Consider the following 24,632-nt stretch of genomic DNA (forward strand, 5'->3'; position numbering starts at 1 on the left):
TTACAAAGAGAATTACATTGAATTGAAAGAGTGACATTGTTCATGTAAACGTATGCTCAATTTTTGCTGAATTTAAATGTTTATTTCAGTTATCCACAGCTAAAATATGCATATCATTTGTTTATTATGCATGGTTATGCAAAAGGGATGAGATAATACATGCATGGAGGGTTTTATTAAGGTCTGTAGGGTGCTGAAAAAAAGATCCGTTTCCATTTTTTGCTAAAATTCGGGCATTTTCCTAATTTTTGCTTCAACAATGAAAAAAATTCAAGCAGGGTAGCCTTTTTTGTTCATGAAACATGTCCAATACATTCAAATTTGTATTCCCAAATTTATTAAGAACCTAATATTTTGACCTCTACTTATTTACTGTAAAATCATTGGATTTAATTCGTGGGTACCTCTCTTCCATTAATTAGCATCCTCCATGATTTAATAATCTTTAATTTACAAAGTCATATTTCCTTTTGAAGATACAGTGTATAAAAGAATACACGAATTACATCCCCACGAACATTTTACATCACAAAATCCACCGAAAATTGACCCCCATGAATTTTAATGATTCCTCAGTAAAAAAGCTCTATCTTAATGCACTGCTTTTGTTTTTTCCACCCAATATTTAGGCATATTTTTTTTCTTCCAATTTTTAGCAATTTTTTTGCCAATTGGTAAAGGCTTCTAGGCCCTTGATATCAAGACCTAAAGAATTCTGGCATAGAGAAGTCAAACACCTCATATGACATATGTCCCAAGCAACAGCCTTGCATCCTTGCAAACTAACTTACCATTGTAACCTGATGGCTTCCTGAAGGTCAATGGTTGACCTTTGGCATTAGTAACACCTTCATTGTGAGAAATACAGTTTGTGAAAATAGCTCTATTAGGAACATAATGGGCTTGAAGAATCTAAATTTAAAGAAAAAGAAGAAAAAATACATGTAGTTTTAAATTAAATCATTTGTGTTTTGCAAGGAGTCTCACTCTTTAATGCAGCTTTTTAACAAAAAATGTTTCAAATTAGAACAACATACTAGGCGCCAATCTTATTGCAACAAAGGGTGGTTAGGGTGGGATAAGCCTTGGAATTAAAATATCCTGTAAGGTCTGTAAAGTGTGTATTTATCCACCGTAAGTCTGTAGGATTGTCTGACTAGTATTTCACCTAATGTCTTCCTGGGAGAATATCTGATAAGTGTATATTTACATACTGTTAGTCCTTGGGATTGTCTAATAATATAAAATTATTTGATTATTATTTACTCATCAATTCTTTAGCACTGCCTGATAAGTGTATATTTACCTGCTGTAATTCTGTAGGATAATGTGATGTACACTGGTATATTTACCCAATGCTATTCAGCGAAATTGTCTGATAATTAAGTGTTTATTTCATCATTGAAATTCTGTGATATGATTATCTAATAAGTGTATGTTAACTCAGAGTCTGTAATTATATGTAGGATCCAATTAGTTAATATTACCCGTTGTAATTCTGTATTATGAGATAAGTTAAAAATATCCGTTGTAGTTCTGTGGGTCCTGAAAACTTGATATATACCCGTTGTAATTATGTTGGTTCTAATACGTTTATATTTACCCGCTGTAATTCTGTGGGATCATTCTTAAGTCTGTCTATCTGAGTGGTAGGAATCTTTTGCATTGCATTGTCATTGGGAACAAATAAGGTGGTAATCTTGTCTGGTGATGAAATATCATTGATGTTGTCCAACACAATTAGGTAGCTCATCAAATCTATGAATCTCCTGCAATTTCAATTAATAAAAATTACCAGTCTGTCAATGAAATCAAACTCATCTTTAGTAAATTAACAACTGTCGAATCATTAAAATTCGTGGGGGCCAATTTTTGGTAGATTACTTAAATTTATCAGGTTCGAAAGGGGTTGTGATTTTGTGCATTCATTCATATCTACAAAAGAGAAGATGACTCTTAAAACCCAAATTATTAATTCATTGAGGATGTGAATTCTTGTATGCGGGGTACACACTAATTCCACAAATATTTAGCAGCCACAAAATCCAATGATTCCACAGTATAACGATTCAGAAATTTAAATCACAATTTGTCATTTCAGTTTATGTAAAGCCTTTTATTTTTTATATGACCGGTTGGCAGGGGATGCTCACTCCCCCATGGCACCTTATTCCACCTCTGATGTTTTTGAAGGTCCGTGTTTGCTCTACGTCCGATCTGTATTGTTTTAATGGACTTTGAGCTTGAATCTCCATATTTCAATTATACTAATAGGAATTCCACACAAATAAGCAATAATTAGTTTGGAGACGAATATACACGTGTAGTCATTATTAAAAGGCAATTACAAGATCTGATGATATTTCTCACGAGTGAATAAAAACTGTTTTACAGCTGTATAGGATTCGACAAAGGACAGTGCATATTGATATGCTAAAGTGCATACATTATACACTTAAGAATTATTGCTGTTTTGAGGTCAATACAATGATTTAGCCAAGGTGATGTTTATACTGCACAATGAGGTTTGCCAAGTCATCGAACTTACTGAAAACAGTAATAATTGTTTTATTAGATGAATTACTAATCGAATGACACAAACTCATTAAACACACTATGATATCTTTCTTACATGTTTACATAAATTTTCAAATGTTGAAGTCCATGCCAAATGCAATGAGAAAAGCTGGTTAAAATAAACAGAGTATTTGGTATTGCAAAATGATAAATTTTTCACAAATGATGAATATTGCTCATGTTGCTGCTTATAAAAAAAATAAACATGAGAAAAAAAATTTTGTGCAAACTTGTTCATGTAATTAAGGAAAAGCAAAGTAATTAACAGTACACTTTGCTCTGTAACAAGAATTAATTACCATAATTACATACATAAATCTCTGTGTAGCATCTTCTGGATCTTGAATCCACCCATATGCTGTTTTTTTACTTGTTTTCCGCATGACTCCTTTCAGACCATGAACAATCCCATTGGTAGCTGATATATCTCGATTTGTTCCCTCCGAAATCTCCACGCCATTAACATAATACTTAATTGGTCCAAACGTGCCTGCTGAAGTCTGAAAGTAAACAGGTAAAAAGAATCAAATCTTTTATCAGCCCACCTTTTGATGAAAGGAATATTCTATTTTTTTTAAATTTTAAATAACTTTATAGTATTGTAAAGTAACTATTATACGCGGCATCTTTTATTCACGATATTTCAGTATCTGCAAGAAACAATATGATAAAAATAAAAGGAAAAAATAATGAAAGGCTGAATATTTCTTCACCAAAAAAAGCTATTTACACACTTATCTAAGAAAATTACCATGATAACAACCAGAACTAATTTGCCTTAACAGGTTTAAAAAGTGAACTAAAAAAAATGTAATAAATAGAAATTCAATGTTTCTTACAAAGATGATACTCACTCCTCATGGCACCTGATCCAACCTTTGATTTTTTAGAGGTCCGTGTTTGTTCTGCTCTAAAATTTTTACTGTTTAATTGACTTTTGAGTTTAAATACTTTCCGTAATCTCCATACATTTCATGTTGTAGAGTTAATTTAATAGTGTTTGTATCACAATTCGACCATAGGAAAAAAATATTGTCTTTTTTTTTAAAAAATCTTTTTGAAATTAAAATTTCCAGGTACAGAAATGTGCAATAATTATTAAGACATAAGAATAAAATTTTTAAAACATAGGTAATCAAAGACTACGAGGCTCATATCAACGAAGGTTATCTATAAGTAAGACAAATCTCACATCATATTTTTTTCTAGTTAGTGTTCATCCCAAGATCAATATCCATACAAGTTTGGTTTAAGAAGGACTTATAGTTACTTGAAAAGTAATCCGCACAGAAAATTGCTCAAAAAGCTTTTAACCTGTTTACTAATCAAGAAAATTTTGGTCAGTTCCAACATCCAAAGTAAGTCTGGAAGTTTTCATCCTTAGATGCACCATCCATGCAAGTTTAATAATAACATGCCATAATATTATATAGCTACTCCAAAAACATTACCCTGGTCACTCATCCGGAAAATGCAGGTCAGATTCAGAATCCAAAACATGTCTGAAAGTGTCCATCCTAAGATACATCATCCATGCTAATTTGATTAAAATATGGCTAAAATTTACTCATCTGGAAAATCTAGGTCATATCCAGCATCCGAAGCAAGTGTGGTAGTGTCCATCCCTAGATGCAACATCCATGTAAGTTTGGTCCAGGTAGGGTTTATAGTTACTTGGGAATAGACCTGCTCCAAAAACATAAACCTGGTCACTCATCTGGAAAATCTAGGTCAAATTCAGCATCCCAAGCAAGTGTGGTAGTGTCCATCCCTAGATTCATCATCCATGCAAGTTTGGTCCATTTAGGGCCTATAGTTACTTGGGAATGGACCTGCTCTAAAACTTTAACCTGGTCACTCACTTGGAAAATCAGGGTCAGATTCAGCATCGGAAGCATGTGTGGTAGTGTCCATCCCTAGATTCATCATCCATACAAGTTTGGTCCAGGTAAGGCTTATAGTTACTTGGGAATGGACCTTCTTCAAAACCTTTAACCTGGTCACTCATCTGTAAAATCTAGGTCAGATCCAGCATCCGAAGCAAGTGTGGTAGTGTCCATCCCTAGATTCATCATCCATGCAAGTTTGGTCCAGGTAGGGCATACAGTTACTTAGGAAAGGACCTGCTCCTAAAACTTTAACCTGGTCACTCATCTGGAAAATCTAGGTCAGAACCAGCATACAAATCAAGTGTGGTAGTGTGCATCCCTAAATGCATCATCCATGCAAGTTTGGTCCAGGTAAGGCTTATAGTTACTTGGGAATGGACCTGCTCCTAAAACTTTAACCTGGTCACTCATCTGTAAAATCTAGGTCAGATTTAGCATCCCAAGCAAGTGTGGTAGTGTCCATCCCTAGATTCATCATTCATGCAAGTTTGGTTCAGGTAGGGCTTATAGTTACTTGGGAATGGACCTGCTCCAAAAACATTAAACTGGTCATTCATCCGGAAAATCTAGGTCAGATCCAGCATCCGAAGCAAGTGTGGTAGTGTCCATCCCCAGATTCATCATCCATGCAAGTATGGTCCAGGTAGGGCTTATAGATACTTGGGAATGGACTTGCTCCTAAACCTTTAACCTGGACGCCGACGCTAACGCCGACGCCAACGCCGGGGGTATAGCATAAGCTCATCTCGACTTCGTCGAGGTGAGCTAAAAATCAATGAAAAGCTGAATATATTTTTTAACCGAAAAAGCAATTTACACACTTATCTATGAAAATTACCATGATAACAACGAGACTTAATTTGCCTAAATAGGGTCAAAAAGTAAACTGAAAAAAAATAATCAACAGAAACTCAATGATTCTTAGAAAGATGATGTAGAATTAATTTAATATAATTTGTTCATCAAAATTTTTTGCACTAGTGAATGGTGAAAATATTTAAATAAAATAATAATAAAATGATACTACTGTCCTATTTCTGAAATGAAATTCCCTTTTAACAATTAGATATTGAAAATTTTCTTAATATTTCAATTCAAATTTGTCCTCAATGAGAATGCTTTCACCTCCTGGCACCTGCAACGTATGTTTAACTCAATGCATACTAAAACTAGATATGAAAAATGTCCATCACCATTAAAGTCATTGAAATGTGAAAGATGGTGTTGCAGAAACTCTTAATTATTCCCTAAATTGAGAAGGATATTTAAATACCCACGACGGATGAAGAGTTATCTCTAAATATAGATAATGCTACGTAGATGACTTTATTTATACGACCGGTATGTCCAGCTTGTTATTACAAAACACTGCACATTTTACGTTTATTTCGTGCATAGTTTTTTCCAAACATAGACTGGCGACTTGTAAGTAAACTTTTTTTCACAGCTATGGTCACTGTCGCCATATTGCACGAGAAAAGAAAGAATGATAAAAAGCACAATTAATGGCAAGTGCGCCTCGCACATCATTTTAAAAGATGTACTGTAGACAGCGTGTGTTAATTTTTTTTTTCAATATATAAAAATGTGTCCAATAAGCACACTGTTAATGCAATATCCGAGAAATTCCATTGAGTCATTTCTATTTAGTTGTTTCAAGTCAAATCTGAGCCATTAATTAACAGAACAATAATGAAACGAAATGCGTATGAAAAAATTAAATTATTTAAAATGATAGAAATGATAGCACTTTATTTTTTTTTTTTTTGAGACATCACCACTAAATAATAACATTAAATATATGTCTTATTAGTTTTAGATCACAATATCAAGGAAAACAATTTAATTCTGCATGCATTTAAAATAGTACCCATTAATTTTCTGACATTCTCTCCCTCTCTCTTTGTCTATCAAGAGAGATGTTACATTGTACTTCTATTCTATAAGATATATATATATATATATATATATATATATATATATATATATATATATATATATATATATATATATATATATATATATATATATACCAGTCATTCCAGGTTTGGAACCCATTCTCAGGTAAAAGAATCTTCGCAAAGATTCCACACAATTTACTACTAGACCAGCTCCGACAGTAAAATATCGTGTGCCATTTTATGTGCACATTTTGCATTTCGGATGGATAATAATTTTTATTCGAATTTTGCGATTTAAAAAAAAATATGCCTCTTTGAAACAAAAATCGGAAATGGCAATTTTGAAGAAAAATCTCTTTATGCGTAAATCAAATTCATTCTGTTTCAAGGAGGAAATTTTTCAGAACAATGGGGATTCCCTATTTGAAAAACAGAAAACTTGACTTATTTTGCTATGTGACTAATTTAAACTTCATTTAATGGCAAATTGGAAGTCGATATGCAGTCTCTAAATATTGTTCTACATTGTGCTGTATATACCGTTGTATCTGAAAAAAATTAAGACCATTTTCTGTCACTTAAAATTTTTCTTTTATACTGCTACAACTTTAGGAAAAATAACAAAAGAACTGCAACACCCTCTTTGAGTCAAAGACAGGCGCGAGTTAAAGCCTTTTCGTTAAAATTTACGGATTACTTAAAATGTGCAGGCCCCAAGGCCATAAAATGAGAACAGACTTCAATCAATCAAATTGATTTTTAATATCTTAAGTTTCATGTATTGTATTAGCTTAAGAATTTGCAGTTTTGCATAACAATTAAATTCAAACATATGATGAAAATTTTTATTTTATAATCAAAATTATTTAGAAAGTTATATAGATTTGAAATTTTGACTTAAGTCTTTTCTCAATTTATGGTCTTGAGGCCAGGTTTGCACCCGAAAGGGGGGTGTTCGGGGGATTTTTTTTGCAGATTTGAGCAAGTTTACACTTTATCTTTTACCATGTCAAAAAAACTTTCAGAATCAAAAAATTTTAATTTCTTTGTGTAAGTGTGAACTAAGCCCCTCTCCCCACCATATATATATATATATATATATATATATATATATATATATATATATATATATATATATATATATATATATATATATATATATATATATATATATATATATATATGTTGGATTCACCCAAGCTTACAGATCAATTCTCAACAATTTTTTTCTAGGTTCATAGTCCATACGGAAAGAGAAATATCTCTTGTAGAGATAAATTCATGTTTATAATTATATTTGCTGTATAAGCAGAATTTTTGACAAGATTTAATTTTGGCATAAATAGCGAGGTTTTCAATATCGATCTCTAAAATTGAATATTGCACACAGTTTATTCCTTATCAATTGTCATGGCCTTGTTTCTGAACTTAAATCAACTAAAAATTTTGTGATAAATCGCTAAGTTTGCGTCTCATTCACTAAAAATTCCACTTACCATATGCAGTAAATCTTTGCCATTTTTTTTCACGGAGATTATTTGACCTATACTCGGCACTCAGGGCCATTAAGCAGTGAGGGATCTTTTTCGTGCCAGTTCCTACTGCGACACGGGACCTCGGTTTATACGGTCTCATTCGAAGGACCAGTCTCCACGTCCCACAGCGGGATTCGAACCCGCGACGTAAGGATCAACTCTTTACTCCGCGACTCTAGAGCGAACGCTCTAACCACTGCGCCACGCGGGCGACAATTTTAGTATTTATTCATTTAAGAATTTAAGCGAAGTAGGAATTTTTAGCTACTTTACGCATTTTCGACAAAATTACAAGTACATCCCAAACAGCACAAACTAGCTGCCAGCACTTTTTGAGGAGACAATGTAAACATTTCTTAATGTGTATTCTTTTTTCTCAAAAAGCATGCGTATGCCCTTGCACTAGCCCCATTTTCTACATTCAGCTTAACAATTCTATTTTTATACCAGTCACGTGACAGAGAGCTGATACATGCGATATAAATGGTACTGAGTAAGGCACAGATCTATCAATTATGGATATCTATATTACTTTTGCTACATGTATACAGTTACTTAGTAACAAGATTTTTTTAAAATAATAAATATTAAGAGGCTACTAATAGCGAATTTTCCATTTTGGTTCGAAACATAGCTGAGATTGAAGTCCATTCTGTGGAATTGTATATTATCCCTCATGGAACCTGTTGTTAGTCTCGTTCCATAGACTGTAAAATTAAAATACAATACTCTGCCCACTATGTGTTCCGAATACAAGGAAATAAAACGTCACTTACCGTGTCCATTCTCTGGACGCGATTGAAAAAGAGGCGGTCGCCATTGGAGTCAATGCTCCGCACATACTGGTTGTTCTGGATGGCAGTTGTGAGTACGCGGTTTCCTGGGACTGAAAACCACAAAGATGGAGGCAGGAATACCAGATATTGTCCAACTTGTGCTTATGTTTCTGACTATCGTATTTAAGCGTAAAAAACATGCATGCAAATAAAGCCTTTTGTGAGTTTATTGCGTGGACCCTGATGTCCAAGCAGAAAATATATAAGCGGGGTTAAACCGGATGCCATGGGCTTACGTCAGGCTACGCATGTGCGAGAATGCTAGAGAGTTCGCCTCTAAGACAACCTGCCTTAGAAAAATTCGCCCTCTTCGAATTAGAATATGCCAATCATTGGCAAACCTCGCACTAAAATCTGCACATCGTATTTATGTATTCTTTGGCGTAACCAAAATCCGAATTTCTCTTTTAAACATATATCCTTATACACAAACTAAATTCTATGGTACAAGCATTTTAAATAAGTAGGAAGAACTTAATATATTGATAGCTTAGCAGCTTGAACATGTTGAATTTAAAACTTCATTCAACTACTAAGTTTTAAAACTTTAAGATAGTCTTTACCATGTTTACCGGGATTAGTTTTGTGCATAAAGGTTCGCAAAATAATTTGATAGGCAGCAATCCAAATATAGCTTGATAGGCAGCAATCCAAATATAGCTTGATAAAGGCCTGTAGCAACGTTTATCCATGTGGGGGAAAGGGAGAAACATCAAAAAAAAATTCTGCATACTACAGATCTGTGCTACACGTGTACCATCTATCTTTCCAATGTTAGAATATCTTCCGTATAAATCTAGTACAGAATATCTTCCGTATAAATCTAGTACAGATGTTTAGTCCCAGCTGTTATGGGTTTCATGTATCGAAATAGCCCGATTTTTTAAATGATGAAATATATGGAGATAACGAACAGTATTCAAGCTCAAAAGTCCATTATACAATACGAAATAGGAGCAGAGCAAACACGGACCTCCAAACATCAGAGGTGGGATCAGGTGCCATGGAGGAGTGAGCATCCCCTGCCGACCGGTCACACCCGCCGTGTGCTCCTTGTCATGATCGGGAAATAACGGAAAAATCCGTCGGCAATTCAGTGTGTAAATAATGGCCTAACAATTAGTATGAAAAACGTCAGTCAGTATTTGACTCAATGATAAATTGTATTTGCTGACAAGGTCATTGTATCGACCATAGAACTTACGAAATGATGACTTTAAACGAGACAGCTGATATTCTTGTTTTATCAACTTATTTGTCAATAATTTACCTCGTTTTAGAAATTGTACATACATATAGCATGCTCTTGCGTATCGAATCAACTGAGAGATATATACCCCGTATGCAGGTGATGAAGGTATATTGCTGCATAAGTAAGGGAAGTTGACGATTGAAAAGTTAAAGTCATCACGTTTATCATAAAATTATAGGCCAATCGGGGATAAAATTTAACAATTTTGCTATGAAAGTGCTATCACTCAAAACAAGCAGATCTTAACGAAAGGTTAACCTGTGCCACATTTTCAGAGTAATCAATGAATTCGTCTATGGGTGCATTGACGGTCGTTGTAACAAAAATAGATATGGGTTACCCCATATTCAAGATATTCGACTTTTAAACTGCACATGTTATAAAACTGGTGTATAGTTCTTCATGTCCGTAGCAAATACGTAACCAGTTTATAAGCGTCACTAGGAAACAGTGCACACATCTGTACTTGCAAGACCAAATAGCCACGTTGTTTTGCCGAGAAGTTACGATTGCAGGTGTTGTATATTAACCATTCCGTTATTTGAAAAGAGACAGAGAAACAAATACACAAAATTAATCTTTTTTGTGTATTTAAATTGATCGATTTATCGATAACCTAGCATCGCTTTAGATAACTCGAGACCCTTTAGTGCTCGAGTACAGGGTCGGATCCAGCAGTTTTTGAAAAAAAAGAGGGGGGGGGAGTTCTAGGTCATGCCGCAGGCACTTAAATTCAAGCCTGTAGCAACGATTTTCAAAAAGGGGAGGGGGGGGGGCAACCTCCAAAAAGAGTTGACAAGCAAAAAAAATAAATGAATATATAAATAAAATGAAAATAACAACATGTGCACCACACTCTAAAATCCTATTTCGGGGAGGGGGGGGGGGGGGGCTCGTCTAATTTTTCGGTACATTTTGATTTTTTAAAAATGTGTGATTCTCCATATTTTTAACCTTCAAACCAATTAACAAAGTGTGCGGGGGAGCTCCCAATGCAAATCAAAACTTAGATATTAAAATTATAACAAAAGATTATTTTTTGTAGAAAAAGTGAGCCCACCTCCCCCATATACTACGAGGACATTTTGAAAATTTCTCTTCATTGATTAAAACATCCCCATAATATAAGGAGAAAAATATTCTCTTATGCATACTCCCTTTCATGACTTTTTATGCATACTTCTTAAAGTTAGTTACTTCAGAAGATGGTCCAAAAATGGCATAGCCGTACGTTCGCCGGAATCTTCCGAAGATTTTCATGTTACGTGTGGGTGGTCGAGGCACGGGGCCGAGGTTGTGGAGGTACACGGAGGAGAGCAATAAGAAAAACTCTTATCTAGAGAGCAGAAAGGGCAGAGATTGAAGTACTTATTTTATTGAAAATACTAGACGTAAAAATATCCATATTACAGAAAAAAAAAACATTCTCTTTCACTTTTCCTCTTTCTGCAAAAATAAAGGGGGTTCCAACGTCCGGAAACACCTCCCTCCCTGAATTCGCCAATGGAGTTAAAACTCAACCATTACGTTACATGCACGCCTCTTTTAATTCTGTTGTTAATTTTAAAGGCCACATTACAGATTACAATTATGATAGATACCTAGATCAACATTTCATATTCATATCATTTCAAGTTCATGATTTTTTTAATCATTACAGCCTAATTAAGCAGACTTTAATAACGATGAAAATTACAAGATACATGTAAAAAAAAAATAATTTAATTACACTTTTGTATGATTACTAAATCTAGAGATTTCTTTAATTTCGTTTAGTAACACATGCATATGGTCCACGTATTGCAGTCCTTTTTTAAAGGACAGCAATTTGTAATACTCCTTAAGTGTCAGTGTGATAGGGAAAAGTGGAATGTAGTAATGTAGTGTAATGTGTAATGTAGGATCATCTTTGACATGTTTGCTTAAAATCGTTATTTAAACAATGTCTTCTCATTTCTGAATCGGACATAAATAATTACCCAATAAACATTATCAAAAGTATTCTGTGATTACAGTGCCTACAGAAATAAGAAGTTTTTGAAATAAATAAATAATTTTCAGACTGATATTTAATATTTTACTTAAAGTGAATCCAGGAATCTACAACGGGGATGAATAGGAGAGTGGGATCTTACAAATTATTTAATATAACAAACTTTTTACAGAACCCAACTCATTTAAATGCTCCTAACATATGTATCATAAGAAAATCTACATAAAAAAAATAGACTATGACAGATATTATTGTTTTGAGGGGAAACACAGTACATGCGGGGATGTTTTTCTATCGCATAAGATAAAAATAAAAATGGATGCTGGACACAGGTGGTTGAACTTCTCACCGGTGAAATGTGGTTAGGGTATTTGTTTACATGAGTGTGTTGTAACTTGATTATCGCAAGATCCTTTTTGGTCATGGCAAATATAGGAATTTTAAAGTGCATATAAAAAGTAAAAAGGATTGAAAGGTACAGTAATGCAAGTAAAATTGATGGTTGTAGTTGAAAATTTTGATAAAATAACAAATATGGATAGGGCAGATCTAACAAGTACGGATTGTATAAATGCAGGAGAGAGGGACCTTGTCTTTGAATGGTCAAGACGAGTTGTGTCTTCTCTTTTGCATTTATACAGGTAAGAAACTTTTGTACACTTGCGCATATTTTTAACAGAAAAGGTTAAAGTTTCAGATGGCTCATTTTATTTACAGGATAATATATTTTATAATGTTTCTTATAATATTTATTATACCGTATGAAGTTGTTAATTATAATGATGGATTGTTCAAAATTAATAAAGGAATGGTCAAGACGAGTTGTGTCTTCTCTGTTGTATTTATACAAGTTGGGTAAAAACGGCCTTTCCCCGTAGGCTGAGTGCAAACCAGTAGTCAGAGGGGGAGAAGAAGTTTGCCAGATAAAAAGCTCTTCAAAATAAATTAACACTGGTTTACAGAGGATTGTACCAGTTGTTCAGCTTGGTGTGACCTCTCACTTTCATAATCAAAGATTTATATGAACAAAACGCATGATCGGCCCAATGTCATTCGGGACTCTACCTTCCTCAAACTTCAGTGGTTGAGGTATTAAAGGTTATTTTAGGCTGGAGTCCAGAATGAGATTGACCCTGTCATGATATATGTACCTAACATCTTACAGAGACCTGGGACAGTTTTTTAAAAATATTTTCATCATGTTTATGAACTCTTTTGCTGATACAGGGTGTTTCATTATATATGTTACATTTTTAAATCTAAATATTTTATTATCTATCATATTTCTATTACAAACTACATATCATTTCTTAAAATCAAATTCTGCATTTGAATTCCACGTGAAAAAGTCAAGGAAATCATGATAATACAATGATTAATTGTGACATAAACGCCGATGTCATAATTTAAATATTTTTCGAAATGGAATTAGTTTATCAACTTATTACTGAATTGTAAAGCCGTTTTTTTTTTAAATACATATCGCCAATATTTATTCAGAAGTTGGTGAAGGTAATATTCCAAAAGAATGGATCCGAAGCATTTTAGGATGCTTATCAGAAGGCTAGTAACAAGGTTAAAGGACAGGGACGGGCAGTATGCGATAAATAACTCGGTACTCCAGAAAGCCTTCGAACTTCAAGAACCGATCGTGAAGATTTAATTGGTGAAGTGGAGACTCTTAGATAGTTTAGCATACTCCTGAGAAAAGTGTCAGACGGATGTTTTCAGAAATTGATGCTGGAAATAATAGCAGTTTCATCGTATATAGAACTTCAAAATATGATATGAAGTTATCAGCCTACAAATTTTAAATAATACAATACCCCAAGAAAAGAGTATGATCTCTGCATTCGCCAATCTCAATCTTTAGACTTTTTTCTGTGGGGGTCTACAATCCTAGACCATAGATACTGAATGAGATCAAAAGAAACAAACCTTCAAATGAGGAGTGTAAATCATATATGTACCAATTTTGATGCACCAGATGCGCATTTTGACAAATCATGTCTCTTCAGTGATACTCAAGCCGACACGTTGAATATCCAAAATATTTAATAAAGAAGACTTGGAAGAGCTGAAAAAAGGTGCCAAAGACTGGAGCCAAAAATCGAAGCAAAAATGTGTGACAAGGTTATAGAAATTTCGAAAAGCAACTTTTTGTATGTGTTATAGTGGAGATAATTAAGAACATTAATGTGGGCTTTTGACGTTTTTAAAGTCAACGTAACAAAAATGACATCATTAAGAAATTTCATTAATTTTCATTAATGTTTGAGATTTCGTCCAGTGTTTAATATTTTAGTTGGTACTCTAATTGTATATAATGAATCTTATTTGTACATGCATCAAGTTGATGAAAACACTTGTCTGTATCTTTTTATTGTGTTTGTCATATTAAAGATTCAAAATCATTTAATGTAATATACATATATTATGAAACACCCTGTATAAAAGTTATGTTTTCAGTCTGCAAAAAGTGGGGTTCACACGCCCTGGATCCTCCCCTTTCTCTTTCTTGATCCATTCTTGTGACGGTTGTACCAAATACTGTCAAGCCTCAGTGCCTCAAACTCGATGGGCTCGTGCAAAACAAAAAAAAATATATTCTTGATGTCCAAATACTGAGGGTAAAATGCTTAAAGTGCTTGGGACTTCCAAAAAATTGGACATAATGAGGTAATGATAGATCATCTGCACAATTATGATGGTGGTTATGAAAAAGTTTTGATCACCATTATTAATTCTTTTTAATTCAGTGATGTATATACTTTAAGTGCTAAATGAAAGTGACCACGAAAACGTGTACGTATGTGAATTTAAAAGTTTTCAGTCAATAGCACATTGAATCAGAAGTTGGAATTTGTTTTCTTTTTTTCTGATTTCAAATAAAAAAAATACCAACCCTTTATATATAGGGAAAGACAATATATTTAAAAACCATGCATGATTCAATGGTACATTTGTAATAACACAGATAATATTTTTGTATGCTTAAAATCATCATGAAATATTTTTTGTATCTATTAGATGTTTAGGAGGAAATCAATTTTATATTTAAAAAAAAAATAATCAATTTCAGCCAAAACATATTGAGTGGTGGGATTTGACAGAAATGACATAACATTATTTTCCAAGTAAAAGTTACCTTTCTTATTAGAGGTCAATTGAACCTTAAATTTATTTCAAAAATGGTAACTCACATACTGCTTATTAAACTGTTTTTATCCATATTGATTATGCAGGAAAACATTATGAAGGTCAAAATTGTTTCCTTCATTGTTAGTAAAAGTAGTTATTACATATGTACCATAATAACAAGGCTACATTAGAAAAAAAAATTGTTTTTTATTCGGCAGAAATTACCTGGCCATTACTGTTTACGAATAAACATTATTTATTTGAAGATTCACCAAATAAAAACAAGGTCTGCATCCTACTTATCTCGGGCAGCATCAAATGAAATATGTCGGCAGATTCAGATCTGGGTTCAATTCATTCAAATGTTTTTAAAAATATTAGCTTTATCATGGGGATTCATAAAAAAATTGATCATATTAATAAAATCATTCAGATTAAGCCTACAATATAAAAATGTCTGATTAAAGTTTCCTATCAACCCACCTAAAATGCACCCGACGTGCATTGTAAAACATTTTTCAGTCATTTTTTGATTTTTCTTAAAAATTTATTTATTCATTTTAGTTTGTTTCAAGTTTTCAGGTTTTTTAATGTTTCATTTCTATTTTTCGTCTTGTTTTATCATTTAGGTGCTTAAAATAGGAGCTTATTTATATTAAGTAACCCTGTGAAGATCCTTATTATTTGTTATCCAATTAAAAACCTGGAAACTTGAATCTTTTTGCATGTTTTTTTTTCTTTAAAAAAAAAAAATCTTACCTACCTACCCACTCTAAAAATTATAGGTCGGCAACTGCAAGCAAAATTGTTTTTTATGCTTGGCCTTAATATGTTTATGTAATAATCCCTTTTAAAAAACTTACTTGTACAGAATTTGAGGTAATCTTTGAGCTCTGTTTCCGTGTAGCTGTCTATTATATTTCGTTCTCTGTATGGCAGCTGATTATAAGCAATGTCTTTAAACGCAAACACGGTCATAGTAGTCGGAGATTCATAGAAACTCGTAAGTTGTGCCCGAGTAACTAGCTGTGCAAACTGAAAGTTAAAATAATTGTTGACATTGAACTTATTTTATTGACAAAAGAAAAAAATAGGACCATACACAAGATCTGTATGGTAAATACAATTTTCCTTTATAACTACTGCACCTTTATAAGTGTTTTGCAAGGTTTCAGTTTACACATTTAACTGTGACGCCATTAAAAATGCCCTACCCACCAGGGGTCATGCTTTGAACAAACGTTAATCTACACTACCTGAGGATACTTCTTTATCGATATGACTAATAATGGTTTAGCTGATCTTGAGAAGAAGATTTTTAAAGATATTTCCTATATATTCCTATGATAAACTTTGACCCACTGTTGTGGCCCTGTCCTACCCCCAGGGGTCATGATTCGAACAAAATTAAATCTACACTAAGTGAGGATACTTTTGTAATAATATGACTTATCATGGCTTTGCTGTTCTTGAGAAGATTTTTAAAGACATATCCTGTATAGTCTCATGTAAAACTTCGACCACCACATGTGGCACCGCCCTACCCCCGGGGATTATGATATGAAAAAAAAACTTGAATCTAGAGTATGTAATAAAGCTTTCACATAAGTTTTATCTTTTCTTGGCTAGGGCTTCTTAAGAAAACGATTCTTAAATGATGCCACCAAATTTTCACGAATTCTTAATTATCTCCCCTTGAAAAAACATAAATCCTCTTCACCCAAAGATGCTTTGTGGCATGTTTGAATGAAATTGGCTCATATGTTCTTAAAAAGAAGTGGAAAGTGTGAAAAGTTTACAGACGACAGAGGACAAACGACGGAAGACAAACAGCAGACGGACGCCGGACACTCTTTGATCAGAAAAGCTCACTTGGGCCTTCGGCAAAAAAAAAGTAAAAACAAAAAATACATAGATATATTAAGCATAGAAAAAAGAAAAACAACATCACTTAAATATCAATATGATGGAGGAATAAGAAAATAAACTGGAGAGACTATATGAAAAGAAAAAAAAGTAACGGAAATAAGATCAGGAGCTTGATTGGTCAACGAATGAACAAACAAATATTTCATGCGTATTTTCTGAGAATGATAAAATAGAATGTGAAAAATTCCTCAAGCTACAAGAATGTTCAGCGGCGGTACTTGTAATGAAAAATAATAATAATAATAAAAAATCACCCATAATCGATGATTGTTCTTTGTTACGAATACTACATTTTTTTGATAGATTTTTAATCTTTGGTCCATAACAATAATTTTTTTCTACTTCAAAATTCTCTTTTATCCTCTGATTGTTTAAATTTGTCTTCTAAAAGCTAATTCCACGAACTATTTAATATTGCCTCATTTCAAATATTAGTGTGATTTTTATTATAGGCGATAGAAATGACCATGCTATTATAATGTTGTAATATATGAACACTGGACATGAAATTGAATAGTTGGGAATAGACAATTATCTTTCCAACATCATAATTATTTTACGATTATATAAAAAGTATACGTGTACCAGTCAATTCTGACTGGATAGAAATGCAAAAAGATGTTTTGTATGGAAAATGAATTCCACTGTCGTATATTTATGGATTTATAAAATAGTTAAAATCTGAGCCTTTCAAAGATCTAGATCTAATTACATTACATTGTATTAGAGGAGAAAAACTAGAACACGTAATTTGAAACGACTCATTTTCAATATATTTGTAACACTCAATTGAACGCTTCGGCGTTTTCAACAGCGGACACATGGAACATTTTCGATCATTTAAAAGAAAAACAAGGGGTTTTGTAGAATACGGAACTCATAAAAAATTTATTAGTCTTAAATACGATTTTTTGTAGAGTAAAAGTGAATTAATTTCAAAGAAAACACTTAGAACAAAGAGGCTCAAAATCTGCTTAAAAATAAAAATATCAGCTATTGACTCAATTGAATTTAAAAGAATTCACCGCATTTTCCACCTAATAATAAACTGAGCATATGAAAGGTCTTACCAGATTTGTTGTTTAAAATATATCTTAACTGCATGAAATTAATAGGACTTTCTGCTTATACTCAGTGGCCATTTTGAATGTTTTTTAAACGAAGAGAGTACATGTAATATTTAGATAAAATTCTTACATCTATATTTCTAAACAACTTTAAAACGCATGCTTGAGATTCGGCAGCAATTCAACCTCGCGGATAGTGTATTTATCGTCGCGAACCAGTCACTCCCTATGCCATGTTTTATTCAAATAAAATATTAAGTGTGTGCAGTGATTCGTGGCCAATTGTAGAGATAAATGAATGATGTTTCCTTTTTTTCTCAGGAACATACCATTATAGATAGCTCTATAAATACATTTATGATTTTATAAGTACAAATATAGCAGTGTTACATACATAAACCAAAGCTTCTAAGTACGAGTGTCACGATAGTAATTGAAATACATTTACAGGCAATGGTTAAATGAACATGAACAAAGGTTTTCTAATAAGGCTTTATTACAGAAGCACAAGTGAAGAGGAAAAGATAATCTGTTTTGTTCCTGTAGTAGGGAATATTTCTGTGGTAAGCAATGGCAGAAGTAAGGTGGGATGAAGAGGTGTAATATAAAACACAAACACAGACAAACTAACTTCTATTTCGTTGCAGAAAAAATAACTGTAAATAACTTGTAGACATGCGTTCCAGAACATATTTATTTCTGAGGTTGTTTCGTACATAATGTTCATTTTTACTACATAAGTAAAGAAAGTGGACGATGGAAAAGCTAAAGGCATCTCGTTTGTCATACAATTTAGTTGGTAATTGGCCTTTATCGTGTATAGTCAGTAAAACATCTTAATATGAAACAGATGCGGCACACTCTGTGGTGTCTTATATAATTAATTTCGAGTTCACTGGGATATATTGAGTCGACATTTGAATGAAATTAAAATAACTATTGTTTATTGATAAAACGTCGATATATCTGAATGTCGAATTGAAACCCACAGCTAGTGTTTTCCTCTTCTCGTGTAGAAGTTTTCGAATAAATTATGCTTCATAGGAATATAAAAAAAAACAGATCATCGTATAAAGGAGCACAATTTGTGCTCATCAAATTCAAACAGTTTGTTTGAAAACTTGGTCTCCGAAGACTTCATAAATGTTGTCGGTGAGAAACTCCAGCATTTTTTTTTAATATGAACTTTAGAGAACTAGTGTGTACAATCAGAGTGGTCTTTAACGAAATAATTTTGCTCATGACCAGTCACAAGATGTTATAATTTCCGAGTACCGTTTTATTAATAAGAAGCAGCTGTCTATGATATCAAAAAGTCTAGATTTTAATTGTTGTATAAAGTGTAATAAAATCGTAAGCTTTGATGTTATAGGCTTTAATAAACGTACATAATGAGATATGTAAGCTGGATTTATTTTAAAACATGACGTTCCATTCTTGTTCATGACCTCGCATAAAGCAACGTTCAAATATCGCAACGTTATTGTAAACTGAGCTACTTTTACGTTTATATAAAACATAAATAAGCTTTGTACATGCATATATAGATAAAGCCAAAATAAAAAATAGTCCTATTTCCTCCTACCAGCCTGAAAAAATTGGGTAGGTAAGTAGGTAGGAAAATTATTTCATTTTCTTTTTTTTTTTTTTATTTTTTTTCGACCATTTTTTGGATATGAGCAAATATAAGATCATATTAAACATGTCACAGGTCAATATCGTCTTTTAAAATTACAATTCATGTCTTTTAATGCACAACTCAAGTGGTATTTATGAAAGTATATACTTAAAACATAGAATTTCATAAGATGCTTTTTTTATTAATACGGAAACCGAATACAGTGACAGAATAGTGAAGTTCCAGATTTTCCCTTTTTTTTTCTTCCAAACTAAAAGAAAAAAAAAAATTAGGGACAGTCGCACACAAATAGGGTTGGTCGGGTAGCAGGAAACAAGACTTTTTTTTTTTTTTTTTTTTTTTTTTTTTGCCTAATTTTATGAAAATATACACTCTCTCAAAGACTTTTGAGTAATATTATCTAATTCTGACACAGGGCCGAATTTGGCACCAAACACACATTGTCCTTTGGTGATTTTAAAGTTCTTAAAGTTCTTTCGAGTTTTTGAGGATCAATATCTGATTTACACCACTTCTAGAATAGCTTCATAGTTGTGTCTTGAACTTTTTTAATCAACTATTTAATTTACATTAATTTCACTTTCAAGATTTAACAATGTCTGTGTACAAAGTAAAAAACAAACAACAGTGTTCTAATGCCCAATGTAATCTTCATTTACCCAGTTCTTTTTACAAACTTTAACGATACGCCATATATTAAACAACTTTACCTAACAATACTGAACCTTTCCCCGGAATGAAAACGTGCAACTTTACCTTTGAAAATCCCGTTGTTCGTTGGAGAATTTGAAGAATATTTTCAGATATAACTTGTCCTTGCACATAATTAACTAGATAAAGTAATATAAACAATCCAAAAATCGCCAATTTAGATTCCATGACTTAACATTTGAATTGTCTATCTGAACCAAGGGACGCTACTCATGAGCACTTCCGGACAAGAGTAAAAACCACAAATAATGAGCAAGTTAACCACAGGTGTAATGTACCTGTAACTTAAAAATGGCTTGCAACATTCCTTTGAAACTGGGTTGAATATATTTTCCTTTAAAAAATACTTGTGATTTATCTAACCCTGGGTGTTTTAAAACATTGATTGCTTTATACTTATAACGTTATCTCAGTAAATGCACGTTAAGAGTATTGATAAGGTTCCTGGTTATCGTTAAGAATTTTTCAAGAACTCTTGAGTAGGTTTATATTTACTAAACAGGCTACATTCTGGATTTTTAACCTACCAAGCCAACCTTCCTTTTTTTTTTTTTTTAGATTTTGTCAAATCAGTGTTCCTACAATTGCTAACCGGCGTGGAGTTATCTTCCCTTTTCCGATAGGCGGCGTTGGTTTTAACTTTCGCTTTGAATACGAGAAGCGATGTCGTAGCTATTCCAGTTAACGCCATTTTAATCTTAAAATAGTAACAACCGGAAGACACCTGGTAGCCATATCTGCATGCGTTTGTCGATGAATATTGGATCCTAGAAATAAATCGAGGTAAGTATTACTTGACGGACTTTGTTGTTGATGACAGTGGTGCGTACGGTGTTTTTATGTTGGGGTATAGTTTTTGGTTTGCCAGAAAGCTCTTAAAACCTGTTTAAAATTGTTTTAATTGTGAAATTGCAATGATTTTGAATTTTGCAGAAAAAGGTGAATTTGAATACATTCAGTCACGAATTAAATTATAAGCACACTCCTCGATCCAAAAAAAATTTAAACAATATTCAGAGGCAGTTCTCCCATAAATAATTGCAAATTTTATATCAGAGGTTGTGCTGTAATGAAAAATTGAAAAACATCTTTTGACGAAATTTTGAAAAAAAATATTCAGGTTATGGGGATAATGAAGCAATTCATGACGTCATAATGTATTGATTAGGGAGAAAATTGCGTCATTTTAAATAGATATACAGTCACAAATATTCCCAGTGATAATTTAAGCATTTTCAACTAAATCTAGGTAGTTTTGATTTTATAAAAAAAAAAATCACAGGACCAAAAAGGTCTTAAGTAAACCTTGCTCTTTGAAGTTGTTCAAGTGTTACACTAAAACATTTAAGAGAGTTCATCCTCCTTTATTTAGTTATATGACTGTCTAATTCAAAACTCTGACCATTCAAATTCCCACATCTGGAGTTATTCCCCTGTTATTTAATTTTCCATGGCAATTACCTTAACTTTACATTGATTGTCATGATAATAAAGTTAATGATTCAAAGCTCTTCCCATCTCATCTCCCACAGCTGGAGTTATGTAAGCATTGCATGCTTTTAAAATAATTCAACTATTATTGCACTTAATGGCATGCCTCTTTTCTTTCTTTTTTTTTTTTTTTTTTTTTTTTTTTTTTTTTTTTTGCTCTGCTAGCTAAATTTTGAGAAAACTGGATGCACTGATGCATAAAATATCGGGTTGTTTGATACTAGATAGTTAAGTTAGTAAGTTACTTGTGAATTAGTTCATTGCTAATCGATCACCTTCTTTATCATAAGTAATTCATAATAAACTTTAACCCTCTATATATATCTTAAAATCTCGGTTTTACTATGTACCAACATGTACCCCCTCCCTAATACGTGCATCATGCATGAGCTTAAACTTCATAGGCATTTTAGTTACCTTATTTTGCAGTTTCTGTGCATAATTTGAGCTTTTCATAGGTAATTTTGAGTTGGCAATACACCTTTGCTTTTGATAAATTAAGATAAACTGATGATTAAGATTGTTATGCTAATTTATCTGTTTTATGAGCACATTGTACCTACATATTAATCATTGTCTGTACGTGAACCACTATCATTGCCACCAAAGCATTAATAAACTCGACATAAAAAAATGATGAAGTTCAGATTGCAATTGAAAAACGTTATTTTTGGAGGTCGATCTCTATTCCGAATTTTAAAATAAAAATATGGGATAAAAATACAATTTAAGTAATAATGAACAGTTAAATTAATTTCACACTATTAGGTCATAAACGTACTTCTATTAGCTTGTTTTCTTTTAAAAGCTGATCGTACATAGAGCATGTTCTTGCGTATCGAATCAACTGAGAGATAAAACCCATATGCAGGTGATAAGGGTATATTATTACATAAATAAGTTGACTATAGAAAGGTTGAAGTGATGACGTTATCAGAATGTTTTGTTGTGAGGTTGCCATTAACGTCTTTTTTCTCGTAAAGTATCCAAATATGAAACAGATGTGTCAGATTCTGTAGTGTCTTTTTTTCACAGTCATTGGAATGTATCGAATCGACATATGAATGAATATAACTATGTTATTAGGTAATGCGTCGTCGATGTATCAAAATGTCGAGTTGAAGGACACAAGCGTTTTCTTCTTCTCCTGTAGAAGTTTTGAAATAATTCTTCTTCTGAATACAGAAAAAGAACTGCAAATAATGGGATGCAATTGGTGTACATGGGAATTCAAACAGATTGTTGGAAGACCAGATCTCCAAAAACTACATCGATATTGTCAATCAGGAACTCAAGCAGCTTTTTCTTTTCAACTTCAGTTTTTATTTGTAAAGATTTTATGAAGCTTCGGAATCCAGTATAGGTATAATAATTCAAGTTCATTTTGATTGTTAGGAATATTAAAAATATTTAAAAATGACATATGATTTTGAAGAATTTCCTCCTTAGAAAAGGGGCTATGGGTATAAGTTGGTTTATCACTTGCAGAAATAAATCCCAGATCCTCTAACATATGATTAAAGTAATGACCCTAACAAACAAAGACAATGTTGTTACCTGCTCAATTAGCTGGGACCAGTACATACTGATCGTGCAATCTAATTAATGTTTCGAGAATTTACATATCTTTTACCAGCTATTTGCAATAATTTCACTTTTAAAATTTAACAATGTCTGTGTACAAAGTAAAGAACGCACAACATTCTCTTAATCCCCTAATCCTTATTTACGCAATGTTTTGTATACAAACCCCAGCCATGCGCCATTTCCTAGTTTGAAATAATACCAACTTTGACAAGTAAAACTGAATTTTTCTGCGGGAAGGAAAACGCGCAACTTTAAATTTACCTTAGAAAATCCTGTTGTTCGTTGGAGAATTTGTAGAATATTTCCAGATATAACTTGTCCTTGTACATAATTAACGTGAAAAAGTGCAACCAACAGTCCAAAAATAGCTACTCGAGGCTCCATGCCTTCACATTTGAAATTGTACCTTGCGAAAGTTACGCCTTATAACCCGGAATTATTAACGAAAGACAATATGAAGTCGTCTATTTTGCATACATTTTAAAGCTTAGTTAACGCTTAATCAATATACGTCAAGAAATGAAACAGATTTTTGAAAAGTTAATCAGATGTTAAGTGCACAGCTGTAAGATTGATAACAATTTATAAACACATTTTAAAAAAGGTTGACATCACTCAAAATAATGCATCTGTTACAAAAAATTTGGTAAATCCTGTTTGATCGACAGTTTATTTTTTAATTGCATAATTATGCACGTATATGACTCATAAGTTCTGTTTGAATATCAACATTGTACATGCTGTATTGATTGTCTGATAAGACACATAAAATCACATATATTTTTTTTTTAATACTGGACGGTACTTTATTTAGAACTGTCGATGTTTTGAAATTTATACTCAGGAGTCATGTCGATAACAAATTGACCCAAGGTACGCGATTTGCTTTATAGATGAAAGAAATCAGAAAAATAACACTTAAATTTCAAAATTATGGTAAGTTGTTTTAACAGTTATAATATATCTTTCAAAAAGATATTTGAAGCCGTTTTTATTGAGACTGTTTGGATTAACAATTACTTATAAAGTGAGAAGATATTCTTTTTTCAATTTAATTCTTTTCGGTTATAGTTTTATAATTTTA

General features: G+C 32.6%; 1 protein-coding gene across 1 annotated transcript in view; it reads right to left on the reverse strand.

Annotated features, from left to right (window-relative positions):
- Positions 1-23,932, reverse strand: part of LOC133198263 (uncharacterized) — a 30,629-nt gene extending 6,697 nt beyond the window's left edge. Inside the window, exons 1-6 of the mRNA XM_061334382.1 lie at positions 23,810-23,932; positions 15,988-16,159; positions 8,679-8,788; positions 2,890-3,077; positions 1,604-1,769; positions 792-912 (exon numbers count right to left, since the gene is read on the reverse strand). Coding sequence (XP_061190366.1) covers positions 792-912; positions 1,604-1,769; positions 2,890-3,077; positions 8,679-8,788; positions 15,988-16,159; positions 23,810-23,932 — 880 coding nt within the window. The remainder of the gene's footprint in view (positions 1-791; positions 913-1,603; positions 1,770-2,889; positions 3,078-8,678; positions 8,789-15,987; positions 16,160-23,809) is intronic.
- Between the last annotated feature and the right edge of the window lie 700 nt (positions 23,933-24,632).

This window comes from Saccostrea echinata, unplaced genomic scaffold (assembly GCF_033153115.1).
Source record: "Saccostrea echinata isolate AGI-Se365-2 ecotype Australia unplaced genomic scaffold, CSIRO_AGI_Sech_v1 ptg000033l, whole genome shotgun sequence".
Lineage (NCBI taxonomy): Eukaryota > Metazoa > Mollusca > Bivalvia > Ostreida > Ostreidae > Saccostrea > Saccostrea echinata.